The sequence below is a fragment of the Dermochelys coriacea genome, chromosome 1, assembly GCF_009764565.3.
Source record: "Dermochelys coriacea isolate rDerCor1 chromosome 1, rDerCor1.pri.v4, whole genome shotgun sequence".
In the NCBI taxonomy this organism is placed as follows: Eukaryota; Metazoa; Chordata; order Testudines; family Dermochelyidae; genus Dermochelys; species Dermochelys coriacea.
The window spans coordinates 250,354,336-250,372,256 of NC_050068.2; the positions used below are offsets into that span (position 1 = coordinate 250,354,336).

At 40.1% G+C, this 17,921-nt stretch overlaps 1 protein-coding gene across 7 annotated transcripts in view; it reads right to left on the bottom strand.

Moving 5' to 3' along the window:
* Nucleotides 1-310: 310 nt before the first annotated feature.
* KIAA1549 (KIAA1549 ortholog) overlaps nucleotides 311-17,921 on the bottom strand; it is a 209,543-nt gene continuing 191,932 nt past the window's right edge. For all 7 annotated transcript variants that reach the window (XM_038383049.2, XM_043518969.1, XM_038383011.2 and 4 more), the window contains 3 exons: nucleotides 15,265-15,410; nucleotides 13,062-13,216; nucleotides 311-7,766 (listed from right to left, as the gene is read on the bottom strand). In XM_038383049.2, coding sequence (XP_038238977.1) covers nucleotides 7,512-7,766; nucleotides 13,062-13,216; nucleotides 15,265-15,410 — 556 coding nt within the window. In that variant the 3' untranslated portion in view covers nucleotides 311-7,511. The remainder of the gene's footprint in view (nucleotides 7,767-13,061; nucleotides 13,217-15,264; nucleotides 15,411-17,921) is intronic.

Genomic DNA, 17,921 nt, shown 5'->3' on the forward strand with positions numbered 1-17,921 from the left:
TGTCATATTCATTAAGTTCTAATTGTTCTGCAATCAGCTGAAAATGCTGACTAATGGCGGTTACTACACATCAGCCCTAATGGACCCACTACATTATTCACTGTATCGCCTCACTTCCCCCCCTTTCTCACTTACTGAAGTTCATGCATATGGTATCAACTAACAGAGCCAATCAGCAGAGATTCATCTTCTCTGACAGGGTAGCATAATTAAAACTCCCGTTATATTAAGTGTATAAGAGTAAAAACTTAAGGGTAAGGTAATAAATTTGTTAGTCTCTAAGGTGCCACAAGTACTCCTTTTCTTTTTGCGAATACAGACTAACAAGGCTGCTACTCTGAAACCTTTTAATATTCAGTTGACTCTCCAATGCTCTAGTAAGTGCAATATTTCAAGTTAGCCTTACCACTCAGGCTGCCATTCTGTCGTATCTCAAAAGCTGAGCAGGCCTGAGGCTGAGCAATGCTAAGGATGAGATATTCATGGGCAAATAGAAGTGGGATTTTCTAATGTGCTCTGCACACTAGCCTCAACTCTGTTCCCATAGAAGTCAATATTAAAACTCCCACTGGCTTCAGTGCTGACTGCTTCCGAAATCCCACCTCAGAATGCAGCAGGAAGTAGTAATGGTGATTTCAGGAAGTGCATGTTTTTCTCTCCCCACCTATTCTGAACCAACACCTTTGAATAGTGTTAGGGCGCACTGTGTTGCTGGAGATGCTCTCTTTCTGAAGGGACAAATATCCTTCAACACTTGTGGTCACTAAAAATCCTACTACACTTTTCACCAGAGCAAGATGATTGGAACCAGCATCCTGCCTAAATTCCAATTAGGTGAAACTCCCCTGTAGTTTGCACTGAACAGGGGATTCTTCACTTTGTATCCTGAATGGTTGTAATGTGTTGTGTAAAGGTTCCCACCTTCAACCGCAGAAGTGGAAATGTTGCAATGAGTACAGAACTTATCCCTGTTTGTAAATGGGTTTATGAATGTCACAATACTTGGGAACTTTTGATAAAATGTGCTCTATAAATATCTGTTCCCAACTTATCTGGTGTCACTTTAATCAGGGTCACACAGTTTAATATATCCTATACCAATCAATCCATAAGTTTGTTTGCTATTCCACTATTTTAAGTGCCAGAATCATTCATAGCTGATAACCCTTTAATTGGTTTAAGATTTGACAACAAAGCTACATCTTTTAAACTGCCACAGATGGTGGCTTAATTCACAACTCCATCTGCTGTTTTCCTGTTGCCAATGCTCAATAATTTCCTGCTTTATTACTATTTCAATGTTTTCTTTTAACTACAGAACCACACTTCATCCAGGTCTGTCTTTTAAATCCAGAACAAGGTTAATGTATTGCTGTATATAACGATACTTTGTTTTGTATACCAGTAGAAGGAAAAGCAAGGTCGCAGTCTATGGTAAATCTAGCTATTGCTCTCAAATTACACACATCACAGGACACTAAAAAATAAACAGCCTGACAGAGAAGCCAATTCTGTCTTTGCCTCAGAAATGACAGGAAAAACCTTAAGGAAATGGCCAGTGGAACATGACACAGGAGTGCCACAAATATAGCTCCACAGGAAACCTGACAACTCTCAGTCCTCAGTCTCTTTTCCATCCTCTCGATTTTCATTTCACTGAAACTTTGCTAAGTAACTACCAACAGCAGTCACAAGGCTAAAATAACACGAAACCAAAAAACCCACATTACATTTTCATAGCAGTTTAGCATACATAAGCTGAAGAAAACTTTCACTTCATCCATTCAAACATACTGATCAAGGCAATAGGGAGGAGTAGTCTGAACATAAACATCCAGTTATGGAGCAAGAACTACTGAAAACTAAATAGGGTTAGCAATTCCAAGAGAAATATTTGCTTTAAATGTGAAATAAGTCATCAGTAAACAACACACAAAACCAAAACTAAATACTGCAGCCCTGCAAGCTACATAGGCAGAGACCTTTAGCGTGCTGTTCTAGAGTAAGTGCCCTAAAGTCACTTTTCTGTCCATTGGCCTTCAACAGAACTCTCAATTGAGCTTCTGTTCTGGGGAGTGACTCTTTAAAAAGGAATTGTTGGGTTCCATGTTTCCTGTTCCTCAGTCAATTCCACATACCTGTAAACTCACCCTGGGATCTGAAAGTCAGACTGGATGTTCTCCGGCTAGCACATCATGTGCCAGCAATGCCCCTCTGCCATGTACACTGGTCAAACTGGACAGTCTCTACGTAAAAGAATAAATGGACACAAATCAGATGTCAAGAATTATAACATTCAAAAACCAGTCGGAGAACACTATCTCTTTGGTCACTCAATTACAAACCTAAAAGTGGCAATTCTTCAACAAAAAAACTTCAAAAACAGACTCCAATGAGAGACTGCTGAATTGGAATTAATTTGCAAACTGGATACAATTAATTTAGGCTTGAATAAAGACTGGGAGCGGATGTGTCATTACACAAAGTAAAACTATTTCCCCATGTTTACCCCCCCCCCACTGTTCCTCAGACATTCTTGTCAACTGCTGGAAATGGCCCACCTTGATTATCACTACAAAAGTCCCACCCCTCACCCCCCGCTCTCCTGCTGGTAATAGCTCACCTTAAGTGATCACTCTGGTTACAGTGTGTATGGTAACACCCATTGTTTCATGTTCTCTATGTATATAAATCTCCCCACTGTATTTTCCACTGCATGCATCCGATGAAGTGAGCTGTAGCTCATGAAAGCTTATGCTTAAATAAATTTGTTAGTCTCTAAGGTGCCACAAGTACTCCTTTTCTTTTTGCGAATACAGACTAACACGGCTGCTACTCTGAAACAAAAGATCTGTGGGCCAAATTTAACCCTCATTCACATCTCTGCAACACAATGGTTTTCAGAGGAGTTGCACTGGTGTACGGGGATAGAAAATGGATCAACTATTGGAACTCAAGCCTGAGCTACACTTAACAATTAGATCAACCTAGCTATGTTGCCAAGGGCCCTGGAAAATGTTGTGCCCTATCCAATACAGCTAGGTCACCTGAACTCCCGGTGTAGATGGAGTTCTTCTGTTGACCTGCATACTGCCTCTCGTAGAAGCAGATTAAATACATCGATTGAAAAACCTTTTCTGTTTGTAGCATAGCTATACTCAATGATTCTGTTGACATGTGAGCAGCAGCAGAATCCAGTTCACTCTACCAGAGCTGTATTGGTTCTACAGAGTTACAAGAAGTAAAAAGTAACACAAAAATAAAACACACTTTTACTTCTGACACTAGAGGAAGATCTGACTGAATGTACATGAGGAGCAGATTTGCTGAGCATGAATTTTTACAGTCATTTTTCTGACATGAACTGCACTTCAAAGAATGTTCTGCATGCACAGGGGAGACCAGGCACCCAGCAGCCAAGTCCTCTCCATGCTTCTGAACCATAGAACTGCTTTGAAAATTCTCCTTTCTAAATTTAGGTTTCCCCTTCCTTCCTGAAGCTTTACTCTCTAGCCACACTGGAACACGTGAATATCAAGAGGCTGGTGATAGTAATGTACAAAATTTCCTTTTCCTCTTTACATTTAGTATAAAAAGTACTAGAAATAGGCAAAAGATGCCCAAGACACAGGGGTGGCAAGACTTTCAAAAATGGGAGCCTAAATTTATGCTCCTCTATCCATACTTAGACACCTAAATAAGTGTGGACATAGGAGCAGAACTTCTGGGGCTTAATTTCAAAAGTCTTGGTCTGAATGTAGAAGTAAAAAGTGAGCACCCTGGGTGAAGCTGCCAACCTCCAAACACTGGATATGAATCCTTGCTGCGAACTGTCCTGACACTGGAGCAAGAGGACTGGTCTTTGAAATATCTCCTCTCCCCTGAAGTCCAGATTTTAAATACTTCCTGCTATGAAGCCTATCTGTCCATCAACGTTCCCTTTTCTGAATCACACGCTCACAGAAGCTATGCAGTGTTTCCTAAGCAAAACTATCTTTGAAACTATCACTGGACTATTAGTATAATCTCCTTGTGAATTATGTTGTATCATAGGGAGGCATGGGAAACACATGACAACCTCCATGCGATCAATTACATAAAGCGTAGGTCTAAAATATTTCAGTTAGTTCCAACAACTAAGTATCAAACAGGCTAGAGGTCAGCACTTTGACAAAAAAAAAATCTAGCTTTCATTTTGCCAGTTTCTTTCTTTCACCTGTATATTCCAAATTAACCACTGACTATACAAATAATAATTCATGGAAAGTTGTGAAGGGTTATGAGAGCGTGTAGGCTTCTACAAAATAGAATGGTGTAACCATGGAATTAAAATATAAGCATTGGTAACACTGCTTCTTCTGCATGTACGTACTAGCCAAGTGATCAATGGGATTGATGAGATTCATTAACATATGCTTTATATTTTACCCTTTGTTTGTCCACAAAGCTGTAATACAACAGTACAATAAAAAGGACAAGTGACAAAACCAGACACCTAGTTGGCCTAGGTAACCAATCTCCCTCATCTTGAAACTCACTCTGTTTTCCTTCTCAGGTTTCCTCTTTAAAGGTGACTAAAAACATTACAATTGGTTGGTAAACATATACATGATTAGTACTGGATCATTTGCCTGGATTCTAAAGAGGAAACACACATCTTGGCCCATATGTTTCAGACAGTGCTCTTTTCTTGCAGCACATGAACCACCTAAATCTTCAACAATTCAGCAGTTGCAGAAAGTCTGTACACAACCCCTTTGTGTTACGGCCATTCTTTTGAGTGAAGCATTGGACATCTTATATGGAGGGTTTTAAATGGCATTGGGAGACAGAGGACCATATATAGATGGTGAATAGCAAATAAGGTCTCTAGCAGGTCTGAGAGCGGTACTCGGGCTCAAAACTGTTACATGTGTTTTCCATTGTACTTCTCTCTGAACGCTTCAGGTCTTAAAGAGGGACTTTCATACTAGAGAAAGCTTAACAGACTAACTTAAATCCTTCACCTTTCTCAAGTTGTTCACAGTGTTTAAACTGGGAAGAAAAAGTGCTTGTTTCCCCATCCCTACAACTGATGATTTACTCCAATGTTCTCTCCACATGCTACAGTGAGGGTATAGCATAAATCACCTATTCTCCCATCCATTTCAGAGCTATTCTTCCATAATTCTTACTTATGTTTGCTGGTTGCAGTATTTGCATTTAATAAAGATTTTACACCCAACAGCCCATTTTCTCCTGGAGTGAACTCAGAACACTATATGAATGATTGCACAATGTACCAATGATCATGTATTAACAGCACAATGTATTAATGATACCATAAGCAGAGTGATGTCAGAAGCGCAGTAATTAGACTTCACTTCAGGTTCTAGAAGGAGAATCTGGGCTGTGAAGGACAGAATTTTTAATGAAATACCCAATAAACAGTCTTCAGTAATATCAAAACATACAAATACTGTCCCAAGTACATTTCTCATGCTGCTAATGCTCTTGTTTTTCAAATTTGCTTCAGTGTGAAAGTCTCTCTTTAAAGCATCCATAGGGTTTGCTTTTACAAACCATTGTATGAAACCAATGTTTCATCCATTATGTTTGTACCAGGAATGACATGTTATACACTAAGTCAACAGGTAAAACTTGAAGAATGTCTCATTAATATATTTTAAAAAATATAAAAATTCAGTGACCTGATGGTTCTGCTGGTCACAACCATACAGGCATCAGGATTAAATTCAATCTGGGCTCATGAAGGCTTGGAGCACTGGCTGGGGGATTGATTATAAACCTCAGAATTTCACTTAGACTGCAAGTGCATAGCCTCATAGTTACCCTACCATAGCAATGCTATCTATGCATACTATACCAATGCTGACTCAAGTATCAGCCAAATAAGGTATCTATATGAGGCAGACTCAGACATACCCCAAAGCCACCTGCTTGGTGACCCCTTTTGTGGTCCATAGTTCAGACCATTCATTACTACCCTTTGGTTCTGTTTGAAAATCCCAACTCCTAGTATCAAGTAGTCAAGAACATCACTGTCTCAGTGAGAGACTCCTAAGCCTCCTGACCAATATTAACCTACACTTTCTCTATGCCACCATTTTAGCTTTAATTTGATGCAAGTTAAAAATAAAAATACTCCAACAAAACAAAATTTAGTTAGAATTTTCACTTGTATTATGCAGGTTACAATTGTGCAATGGCCAAATATTAGTAAACTCATAGCTAATTGTAAATTAAACTGGAAAAATAATGACAGATACTCCAAGACATGTACCATCATTACTGTGCCCCTTCATCCATGGGGACAGTAGGAACAGATAGAAATAAAATAACTGTCTCAAACAACAAATCTAAGCTTATGTTAATATTCTAAATGTCTTTGCCCCAAGTTTTATCTTTTGTAAGATTCAGTTTTACTAGATATGACTGAGATCCCAACGTAAGCTGTGGTTTATGGTAAATGTATAACTAGTGCTGGTGATCCTGCATCACCCAGGCTGGCTTGCTTTCTGGTCACACAGCAAACGACAGATTAGTATATTTTATCCCTTGTCTTGTGAAAGCATATAGTATGAGAGTATTTATGTTTAGAAGACAAACATACATACTTATGCTCCAAAATTCAACTGTGACTAAGAATTCTCAACTAGATTTCAATGTATTTTTAACAAAATAAATATCCAGCCTTTTCTTTTTGGACAATTTGCTTTTCCACTCTGAATGAGTTTCCGGATATATTCTTGGTTTAAAAAGGCCATGGTTCTACTTTGCAAACATGAAGATGAAGGGACACTTGAAGCTTCAGCACCAGAAGAAAAACGAGGAGGAGTGCAGAGAGTAGCTCCATTTGAAAACACAGAGCTCTAACAATTATTGTTCTGGTTTGTTACAAGTAGCTCAGAAATCCTTTTTTTCCCCCCCAAGTAGTCTTACTGTTATTGTCATTAAGGTGATTTCCTATTCTGGATCACACCTTCAATGTCTCCGATCCTATATAGTTTATAATCCCTCAAAGCAGCAACACGAGCCACTTCACTAAAAACACTGGAGAGGTTAGAATTCTTGTAATCTCTCATCAAATGTTAATTCAGTCCATCTTGCTGGTAACAGGAACGCTTTGCCTTCTTCTTTAAGCAAGATGTCTCACCGTCTACTATTCTTGGTGGGGGTTTTGTGTGCGTGTGTGTGTTTTTTTAGGGTTAGCTTTTGACCTAAAATTTTATTTTGTTCATTAGATCAAACCAAAGAGGGGCACAGAATGCTAACAGATTAAGCAGGATAGCCAGCTCTGACAACACCACTTTGGCCTCCCTCTCCCTGCCTCCACACAAATCTCTCTCTCTCTCTCTCTCTCTCTCCTTCTTTTGCTGCTCTTTTCTGAAGTGTAATCTCTGACGCTGTGGAAGTTTACTCTGATGACAGAAGAAAAACGTTGCTGATTTCCTTTGAGTCTTGCTTCCATAGGAAGCAGATACCTGGCAGATTTGCAAGAGCATGACAAATCAGCTGTGAAAGTTCTGAACTGTTGTCTGTTTCTGTGAGAGTCGCAGAAGCTCCTCTCTAATTGCTTTTATGAGAGATGCTGAGGAGTGACCAGTTTGGAGGTCCTCATTGGAACTGGTGGTGTAGCAGAGCCCCTGTCCCTGAAGGCTGCTGTGTGGAAGATGAGCAGGTGGTGCTGAGGGCTGTCTGGCCGAAGTCCTCTGCATCTGGAACACTGGTGAGGAGGAATATTCTTGATGTCCATATATATGTGTCTGCAAAATGAAAAAAAAAAGTGATTGTTCCTCCTATTCAAAATAAGGTGAGCTTGAGAAAGGAGAAGAAAGGAGAAAGACAAAAGGCAGAGGAGAGAGAGAAAAAGCAGCATGGAGATATGTCTAACCCCTGCTAGTTCCCTACTGCCTGAAAGGGTGATTGTGCTTGTGAGGCACAATACAAATAAGTTGCTGGATTGTCCTAAGTTCAGGAATTCTCATATTCTCTTCCAAGGTTTACAAAAATTTGGCCATTCTCTAATGTCTGATGTTTAAATACAGAAAAGATGGGAGAAAGTCACGAAGGACCGTCTTGTGGATAAGGCACTGGACTGGACTTGGTTTAATTCCTCACTCTGCTATCAACTTCCTGTTGGCCCTTGGGCAAGTCACTTAATCTCTCTGTGCTTCAGTTCCCCATATCTGTAAAATGGGGATACTAGTATTTCCCTTTCCCTACTCATTTCTGTCTTGTCTATTCAGACTGTGCAATCTCCAGGGCAGGGACTGTCACCATGTGTTTGGTCAGTGCTGAGACCAATAGGGTCCCATATTAGTAAAAGTAGAACTAGAAGATAGACTCAGCAAGAAAAATTTCATATTTCCACTCTCTAGAGTTGTTTGAGCTACACAGATTCAGAAACATTGCCTTGGTGTAAGGCTCAATTGTCTCAAATTAACAAGGAATACACCCTGTTTTTGTTCCCTAGTGCTATTTGCTTAAGAAACAAAAGAGGGTCTTAGTTTAAGTGGGGGAGGAAAAGAGGGGACCCTAGTGAAGAAAATTGTATTCATTAAGCAAAACAATAAATTCTCGGTAGTCTCTTTTAATGGCTCTCAAACTGTGAATGGAGAAATCTGGCAAAGCTGTTGAAACTAGTAATGGACGACAACTAAAGAATAGGCTTGAGATTTTTGTTAAAATGACAATTTTGAAATCACAGTCATCCTCATAATATGTAGGATGCTATCTTGCACAGCTCATGTATAGTGCAGCTGGGTTTTTTTGGGGAAAGGAGCTTTGACAGGAAAATGAAAGGATTTATGCTGGATAAAGTAGGACTTTTTTCTGTTGTAAGTGGTATTCCATCCTGCTTGTGAGAAAGAAACAATTCCAGTTATTGGAAATAAATGAATTGCTGCTTTGATTTTTCAAAATAGAGGCATCCTGGGCAAATGCACTCAAATAATTCTTACCTGCAGTCTTTGGTTAGCAGACCTGACAGGTAGTCTAATTCTATATTGAAGAGGGACAGGTTCTATGGTCCCAATTGAAAAAAGCAAACAAACTCCATTTGACACTGACGGTTTACCAGGAAATTAAGCTATTTTCAGAGTATATTAACATTAGAAGTCACTATACGATTCAGCTTCTTATCTAGTAAAAACAGTCAATAGTATACTGCAGGAATGGTTTCTTGGTGGAATTAAAAGAGAATGTTTGCTGACTGTTTGTTGATTATTTTGGTTTTAAAGTTGCCTAGATGTTTTTTAATATCTTATTAAAAGCACAAGTGGCTACTATTGGGCTCTAATAGCTGAAATCAGATTGGTAAACAAGTCTGAGGCTAAAAAAATGGAGACACACTAGCTCACAATGCCACCAATAAAATGGATTAAGACAACCAGTTGAAGATGATCTACCAGTAAAAAGGCACAAGGATTTGTACAAGTAGTTTTAGTCTATTATATTTTCCTTTTCTTATCAAAACAAAGATGTTTTCTACCATGCAGATAAGTATCAAAGTAACAGGTACTGCTGTTAAGTGTTTACCCTACTTCACTGATACTTTCTCAGTGAGAATTCTTTCCTCCTTCATAATGCACTCTATTTTGACACAGAAAGAGTACCAGTGATGGCTGTATTTTACTGTTTCCTAAAAGAAATATAATAACTTGTTCTAGCTATCCAAATACCTCTGAAATCAATGGAAAGCCTCCCACTGACTTCAAAGGAGTCTGTATCAAGCCTTCTTGGATTAGCTTAGTGGAAAAGTAGGATGAAGTGTAGTGACCTGCTTGCTGATTTTGGGTCAGGAAGCAAGACTGAAGAATCATATCTTAGCATATTCCAGAGAAAATCTTCAAGAGTGCAGACTGTGGGAAGCAGAGGTAAGAATACTGTAAGGTAATAGAATCCATCACAGGAACATGAAAGAATCAGAACCCACCTGTGTCAACCAGGGAAGAAATATTCTAGTTCTAACGTTCCTAACTGTGGAGGGTAATGTCAGAAATGTGTGTTCATATGAGAGAGACAGAGTGAGCGAGCGAGAGACCAGGAAGAATGTTGGTGAAAGGGTCCCAAGCATCCACCAAACATGACACCTGAGGAATGCAATAGTTAACAAAGAAAACTTTGAAAGATGTCATCTTTCCAAAGAGGAGAATTGCAAAGATCTGAACAAGCGAAAGAAAGTCTGTGAAGATACAATAGAAAAAAACTTCCTTTCTGTTTCAGGGAACTGTCAGATAGGGCACGGATTTAGCATTTTTTTCTCTTTTCCCATTTAATTACACTTTGTAAGAAGGAGGGAAAGAACGACTGCTCCACTGGAGGGGCACAGTAGGCATTCAGGTGGGCTCTGTGACAAGCAACAGAACCGATGTTCTGTAGGGTGTGACAAAGTTCCTCCTCTGCCTTGGTGGGTCCTGCGCTCATTGGTGGATTTTCTCACCTCAGAGGTTCACAGCAGCCCTCAGTGTGGCCACTTTCATGGCTCAAAGCTGCCGTTCACTCAGTTAGCCTCATCACTGGCCAGCATGGGGAAAGGAAGAAGAACAATCCCCGCAGTCTCTGCTGATCCACCTAGTGGATCGGGGAACAGGTCAGCGATCTTCCCCTGTGGTGGAACCCACAGTTCAGTTCAGCTCCTCCAGTATCAAGTAGGGAGCTGGGGGGATGGAGGGATGGGAGATAACCCGGGCCTGCCCTCTACTCTGGGTTCCAGCCCAGGGACCTGTGGATTGCAGCTGTCTACAGTGGCTCCTGTAACAGCTGCGTGACCGTGACAACTCCCTGGGCTACTTCCCCATGGCCTCCTCCCAACACCTTCTTTATTCTCACCACAGGACCTTCCTCCTGATGCCAGATAGTGTTATCCTCAGTCCACCAGCAGCACGCCCTCTCACTCTCAGGTCCTTGCGCCTCTTGCTCCCAACTCCTCGCACACACCACAAACTGAAGTGAGCTCCTTTTTAAAGCCCAGGTGCCCTGATTAGCCTGCCTTTATTGATTCCAGCAGCTTCTTGATTGGCTGCAGGTGTTCTAATCGGCCTGTCTGCCTTAATTTTTCCAGAAAGTTCCTGATTGTTCTGGAACCTTCCCCGTTACCTTACCCAGGGAAAAAGGACCTACTTAACCTGGGGCTAATATATGTGCCTTCTATCACTCTCCTGTAGCCATCTGACCTGACCCTGTCACAAGGGTTTTAGTCAATGTTATAATCTGCACTTTTTTGTTTAAGAAAACTGATAAAACCTCATAAGATCTGCATACAAATTGTAGCAATCAGAAAGGAAAAAGAGCAGGGTTAATGTTACCACAGTTGACTAAAGAAAAGGATGTTTGCTGAAACCACATTAGAGCAATGGTAACAAAAGCTGCTAACTGAAAATAAGGGCAATAAAATCCTTTGAAATGGGCCCAGAAGCTTTGAAATGCTCGCTAACCACCCAGACAACTGATGGGAGAAAATGAAGAGTCTATCAAGGAAAAAATTATTTAATGAAATGTATGACAATATAGAGATAACATTGGAAGAGTGTATATGATAGGTATTGACGTCTGAAATAAAGAACTGTTTACTTAGCATCTTGCAAAATGGGGCTCTGATCCTGACTGGAGTCTGAGCAATACTGTAATACAAGTAATAAAATATTAATGGTATAATGGTCCATAAGCACTTGAGAAAAAAGCCCTGAAGACCGATAAAACTAAATGCACTTGAGCTGCCTAGGGAAAGGGCTGAAGGACAAATTATGAGAGCTGACAAACCAACACGGACCCTGAGATACCACTGGAAGAGGCATGGAACAGAGCCTGTAAGATCTCTCTGCTGAGTGCCAGTCCAGGTGTAAATGAGCATTCTGATGCTTATCTTGACCAGAATGGAATGAGTTACTTGGATACCACATTCCTAAGCACGGAACAGGAGTACAGATATCCAGCTACATTAGACAAACAGACCATTTTGGCCTTGTTAGCTATGTTTTGCATAGCATGAGGAGAGTCATATTTACATCCTGTCTGATTTTCAGAGGTGTTGAGCGCCCACAATTCAAACTGAAGTTAATAGGAAGTGCTCTGCATCTTTGAGAATCAGGCCTCAATCCTGCTTAATTTTGTTGAGCCTCTCAATATTTTTATTAAACCTATTTTAAGACAACATGGAATATGGATTGTGGTGATTGCTAGTGGGGACAAATGCTGGTGGAAATACACAAAGGGAGGAAATTCTCTTCCTCAGGGAGGGGACGAATTTGAACAGAGATGACAACTTGAGCATGGGGCAGAAAGCCAGAGCATAAAGGGGTTATCTCCAAAAGGGTACCTCGAGGAAGCTGGCATAGGCCAGTATGGGTAGAGGAATGGTTTAAAGACCAAGTGCATGAAATGCTGGTGACAGGTATCCACATCTTTCGTGAGAAAGACAATACAGTAGCTGAAACATCACAACGCTTATAGTTTAATCAGAAATTTCATCTTCTGGAAGCAGTATTCCGTCAAATCATGATGCCTGTCCGGTAGTATAGGTAAACTAACAGATATGTTGTTGACAGGCGAAAGGAAAACACCTTGTCCAGAAATCTCTACTGCTGTACACAACACATCTAATTCTACATTCAGTACCCAGATTCTCTGCCTATATGAACTGGTGCAGCTCCAAAGAAGTAATGGAGCTGTGCCAATGCATGCCAGCAGAAAACCTGGGCCACTTACTTCAGTGCTTTCTATCGGCAATTATCTCAAATTAAAAAAGTGCATGGAAAGCATACTCGACCTCTGCTGGAACTCCGGGGTAGAAGTGGTGAACTGTAACCAGAACACAGTAGTTAAAGGCCTTGAGTGAGGAAGTGGTTAGGGAAGAGTGAGTGAAAGAGGTTAGAGAAGCAGAGGTGAAAGAATAGCAAGCAAGAGAGATTAGAAGAGCTAGTGAAGGTTGGAAGAGCAAGCGGAGATCGTCAGAAAAGCAAGTGAAAGAATCATCGGAAGAAATTCCAAACGGCAACGAAGGCAAAATCTAAACATATCACTGCTTTAGAAACTATAAAAATGTGAAACACAGTACTCACTGCATCTCTCCTAGCACATTCATCCTCTCCACGATACTGGGGCCACCCTGGTCCCCCTGGCTGGCCATGCCCTGCTCTGACTGAGGGAATCTCCACATGTTGGGCTCCAATTCTGCTAGCAATTCCCACCTGAGTGAGGTGCTGTATCTGAGAACCTTAAAAGCAAATATTGTTTTTTCATCTTTATATACAGTAAATTTGCAGGGCAGACAAATGACAAAAAGCTAACATATAATTTTTTGGGAGAGGCAGGAAGAAAAAAAAGTTTAGTTTTTGTTTAACACACAAATCAGGATCAGCAGACAGAAGAATACCAATGCAGATTGGAGAAGGGAAATGCATTTACTCTGGTGCAGCTCACTCAAAATTTGGTATTTTTCATTACCTTTCATTGATAACAAACATTACACATACATGCACATCAGACACTGAATGTACATCTCAGGTGTGTGCCAGTCATTGAAACAAAGACTATAGAAAGCCCTTACAATTTTAAATGCTAGTGATCTGGCAGCAAAGAGGAGACATTTGCTATTGCACCAACAGACCAGCAAGACCCTAAGTCTGCACACTGTTCTCTGTTCCATCCCTCAGAGCCACAACATGATTGGCTATCCCTGTATATGGTTTTTCCTGCTTTCGTTTGTGCTTAAAGATTAAACAGTACTGACATTAACCAACGGGAAGGTCAGTACACAGCTTACTTCCTTTATTAACTCAGCCTGGAACCTAAGTCCACTCCTTTCCAACTGCTTTCTGCTGAATGGCAGGACAGCTATCATCATTAATTGCAAGAGAGACATCTAGCAACATGCCAAGTTTACTTTTCCCCATATTTTCTCTTATGATGGGCCAAAAATTTTCTGTAAATACATTAGGAGCGAAATAACTTTGAAGATCCGCAGATACCTCATTGAAAATTTTGAAAAACAGGAGCTGTTGATACTTTGTGACTGTGTGTTTTGTGGGGGGGTGGGCACATAGACAAGTTGCCTAACTTGCATGTAATATTTACTTTACTCTTCTTTCCCTAAAATAAATTTTAAAAAAATTATAAAACTGATATTTGGTTGTTCTTGTATCTTCCTTAATTGAAGGATAAAAAACTGGTTAGTTGAGTTCACCAGAAACAAAAACCCGCAGCTGATCAACTATAGAAACTTAAGGAACAGTTTACATAATATATTAAATCATCTATGAAATAATGAACCCCCTCACCACCATCACTTTGCACAATTATAGGGAGAGGACAGCTGCAGGTCAAAGTTAATTCTCTGGACTACAACATGGACATGTCTAATTTAGAAATTCTTGAGCACTCCTATATTTTCAGTATTTTAATTCCCTCTCTTTTGGAAGAAAGTTAATAGAGACATTTACATGAGAACAGAATCTTTGTTTCTTAAGAGTTTATCAGCTCCTGCCGTTTAAACCCAATGTGAAGTTAGAACCTTGTTTGCTATGGAAATTGTCTCACAGTCAGGAAGATGATTTCATGTGGTACAGACAGACTCTTCAGATACTGTTTTTATGCAAATGTCCCTAGTAAGAAAAAAGAAAAAAAAGTTGCAGGATAAATAGGCAAAATTTTTCTGAACAGAATATTTTCTCCAGAAGGCATCAGTTACCGTTTAACTTACCACAAAGGAAATACTGCGGTCACCTGTGAAAAGTCAACATTCACTGAACTGTTTTTGAAATGCTGAAGTTATTTCCTATTCTAAGGCTATCTTTTTCACTACAAAAAAAAAAAGGTGTTTTTAACCACAGGATAACTAATACACATTAGCTATCCCACTGAAAAATCCTAGTGGCACTGTAGTTTTTACCACGAGGCAGCGAGGCTCAGGCCTGGGTATGATGATCATCTTGCCTTGCGAGCTAGCAGTAAAAAACTACAGTGCCCTGTCTCCACTGGGGGATAGCTATCAATAGTTAGCTGGCAGTGAAAACAAAGCCTAAGTTTGGAGTATACCATCTACGGTGACCAGATGTCCCGATTTTATAGGGCCTGTCCCAATATCAGAGGCTTTCTCTTACACCAGACCCTATCACTCCCCTCCCCAATTTTTCACACGTGCTATCTGGTCACCATAATACCACTTGATGGCAAATGATGACTTTTAATAGGGATAACTATATATAGAACATATTGGAAAAAGATGTAATATTTCAGTGCACGTTCAGTATAAACCCAAAGTACCTGCAGTGCTTCCAACTGGTCGTGGCCGTGCCACCGATGGCATTTCTTCTGGGTATAGCCCTCTGGAGGAATACTGAACATCAGATTGTTGTTGGTCTGGGTGCATTAACTCTGGAGGCTGAAGGAAACCCGGGCCAAAACTTTGCCTGTTGGCAGAGCAACATAAGATCACATTGATTGATCTTTCCACTGTGAAAATATTTACACTTGTCCCTTATACTTAACCCCATTATGATCACTCATGCATATTTTTACTGTAGCTGCTACAAAAAGAATTAAACTTCATTACCACAATCCTCTTTCATAACATGTACTTCTTAAGAATAGGCTTGTACAAAGACTAACACAGGAGTTTAAACACAAGCATTTTCATGGATTGGGGTGGCTTCAATGCACTGAGAAGGGTTTGAAAAAAAAGAAAGATTTACTTTTTCGCTGAGGAAAACCATCATCGCTACTACCTCAAAGCGACCATGGAACAGGACAGAGTCAAATTCACTACTAATGTAAGCAGGTTCATCTAACTTCACTGACTTCAGTAGAAATGCACCTGCTTAATTTAGGGACCCAAAAACCCTACTAACAAATGTTGTTGAGTCAGGGGCTTGGATCTAAATCAACAGGAAGAAAGTGCAAAATGTAACGTGTATTTGGCAAACAGAGATACCATTTGGTTTATGGGTTACTTCCCTAAGTGTCATGAATATTTGTTGCATTGAGCTCTAGAAATTTCCGAACATCCTCTGATTATATATGATACATCGCACCATGTCATGTTGTGTCGAGACACAGGTCAAGAAAACATACGTTAACATGCCTACATCCTGCAGTGCGATTATTCAAAGGCAGTCTCCACCAATGGTGATAATCTTAACTCCACAATTGTTTGCTTACCAAGGGTAGTCTAAGGTGACTTAGCATTAATAAAATGTGTCAGATTGACAGCACTGGAGAGGAAAGCATATTCACTGAACTGTTATACCAATGTGACTCACCCTGAGCTGGAGACATCACATTTAAGGATTAGCTTGATCTCCACTGTCTATCGAACTCTCAGTTTTTCTGCTGAGTGTGTCAACATGGTGCCAATCAGTGCTCATTGGGAGAGTGCTCTCTGTGACATAGACTCCCATTTAGCTATACTCTCGATCCTGCAATCAGCTCTGCAGGAACTCATGTGCTCAGATTGAGCATTTTACAGGACTGGGACCCAAGTTTCTATACTATGCTCATCACCCTGGTGTCTGAGCAGCTTTTTCCTAGGAATTGGGCTATTTATTCTCCCTAGATTTTTATTCAACTCATTAACATAGACCACTAAACAGTCATCTGATTGTATCTCACTCAAGCCACTACTGACCTGGGGAGCATTTGAACTAGTGACCTACATAAGAAAGGCTCAGAGGACTGCATGACTCAAAGTTGGTAATGGGAGATGGAACCTAATACAGAGAAACCAGTAATTTAAAATACAATATATTAGTCATTTAGGATACAGCCTAACAAAGAGTTCTGAAGGGTTGAAGAGAAACATTTTTAGTTTGGAACAGCCACATTCTCCCTATATCCCATGGTCTTGTTCCCAATTATCTACTCAGCAATCCAGAGAAGTGATTTGGAACCAGCTTTCCAAGCATCATGGGACATTAAATGAATGTCTGAAAGGGGTTTAACGATGCCTATTTGGGGTTGTTAACTGGGGACCAGTAAGAGTGCAACAGTGAGAGAAGCGCCCATATGGTATTTCATGCCTATACCACCAAACTGGAACCTTATAATCAATCAGTAATCTATTAGAATCATTTTAGATGTTTCCTTTCAAAGAAAATATCCTCCCAAGATTACAGCTGAGGGTATTATTTTTGTGCAAAATTATTTTTTGAGGGCACAAATATTTCCATTATTGTTGCTCTTTCTGTAGATGAAAGAAGTTCATGTTTAACAGCTCTCCTCAAGCCTCCCATTATAATAAATGATGGTTTTAACTACTCTTTACCACTAGTCAGAGATCCATGACAGATTATGCAAAATGGATATCTGTATCATTACCTCGCTATTGCTAGTCCTAATTTGGATCAGTCAGACTTTCCAGTCCTGGCTTCTATTTTCCAGACCAGCCTTCCATCTGCCTTCTCTAGTTTCAGTGGAAAGGTTTCACTTCTATCCAATTTAATTGGAAAAAACCCTTTGCAAATCAATTTTTAGATTTAGACTTTCTCAGCATGCTCAAGATCAGTGTACATCTATTGCATGATGCAACATTCGTACCATGATAATGGCTGCCAAGCCCCAGTATCAGCACAGTAAATAAGTGACCTAACTTAATATGTTTTGCCTTTCTGCCCAGGTTGGTTCCAGCCCATTAAATATGTTGATTGCATTAGTATAGAGAAAAGGGAACAATCTGGTTTCCCGATCACTGTTCTGTGCATTGGCTATTTAAGCCTTTGATCTGTGACGTTAATAATATCGACCTGTAGTGACTTCAAAACACTCCCCTTTCTATTTCTATAGGTTTCTGCATTGTTTCTACCAGTTTCATTATCTTTGTCTTCAGGAAATGAGTGTAACCTTCTTTACTAGAATACAATACATTTCTTCCCTGCTCCATCACGATGTAAATGAAGAAGCCATGGTATTTTATACGGACTTTAAGA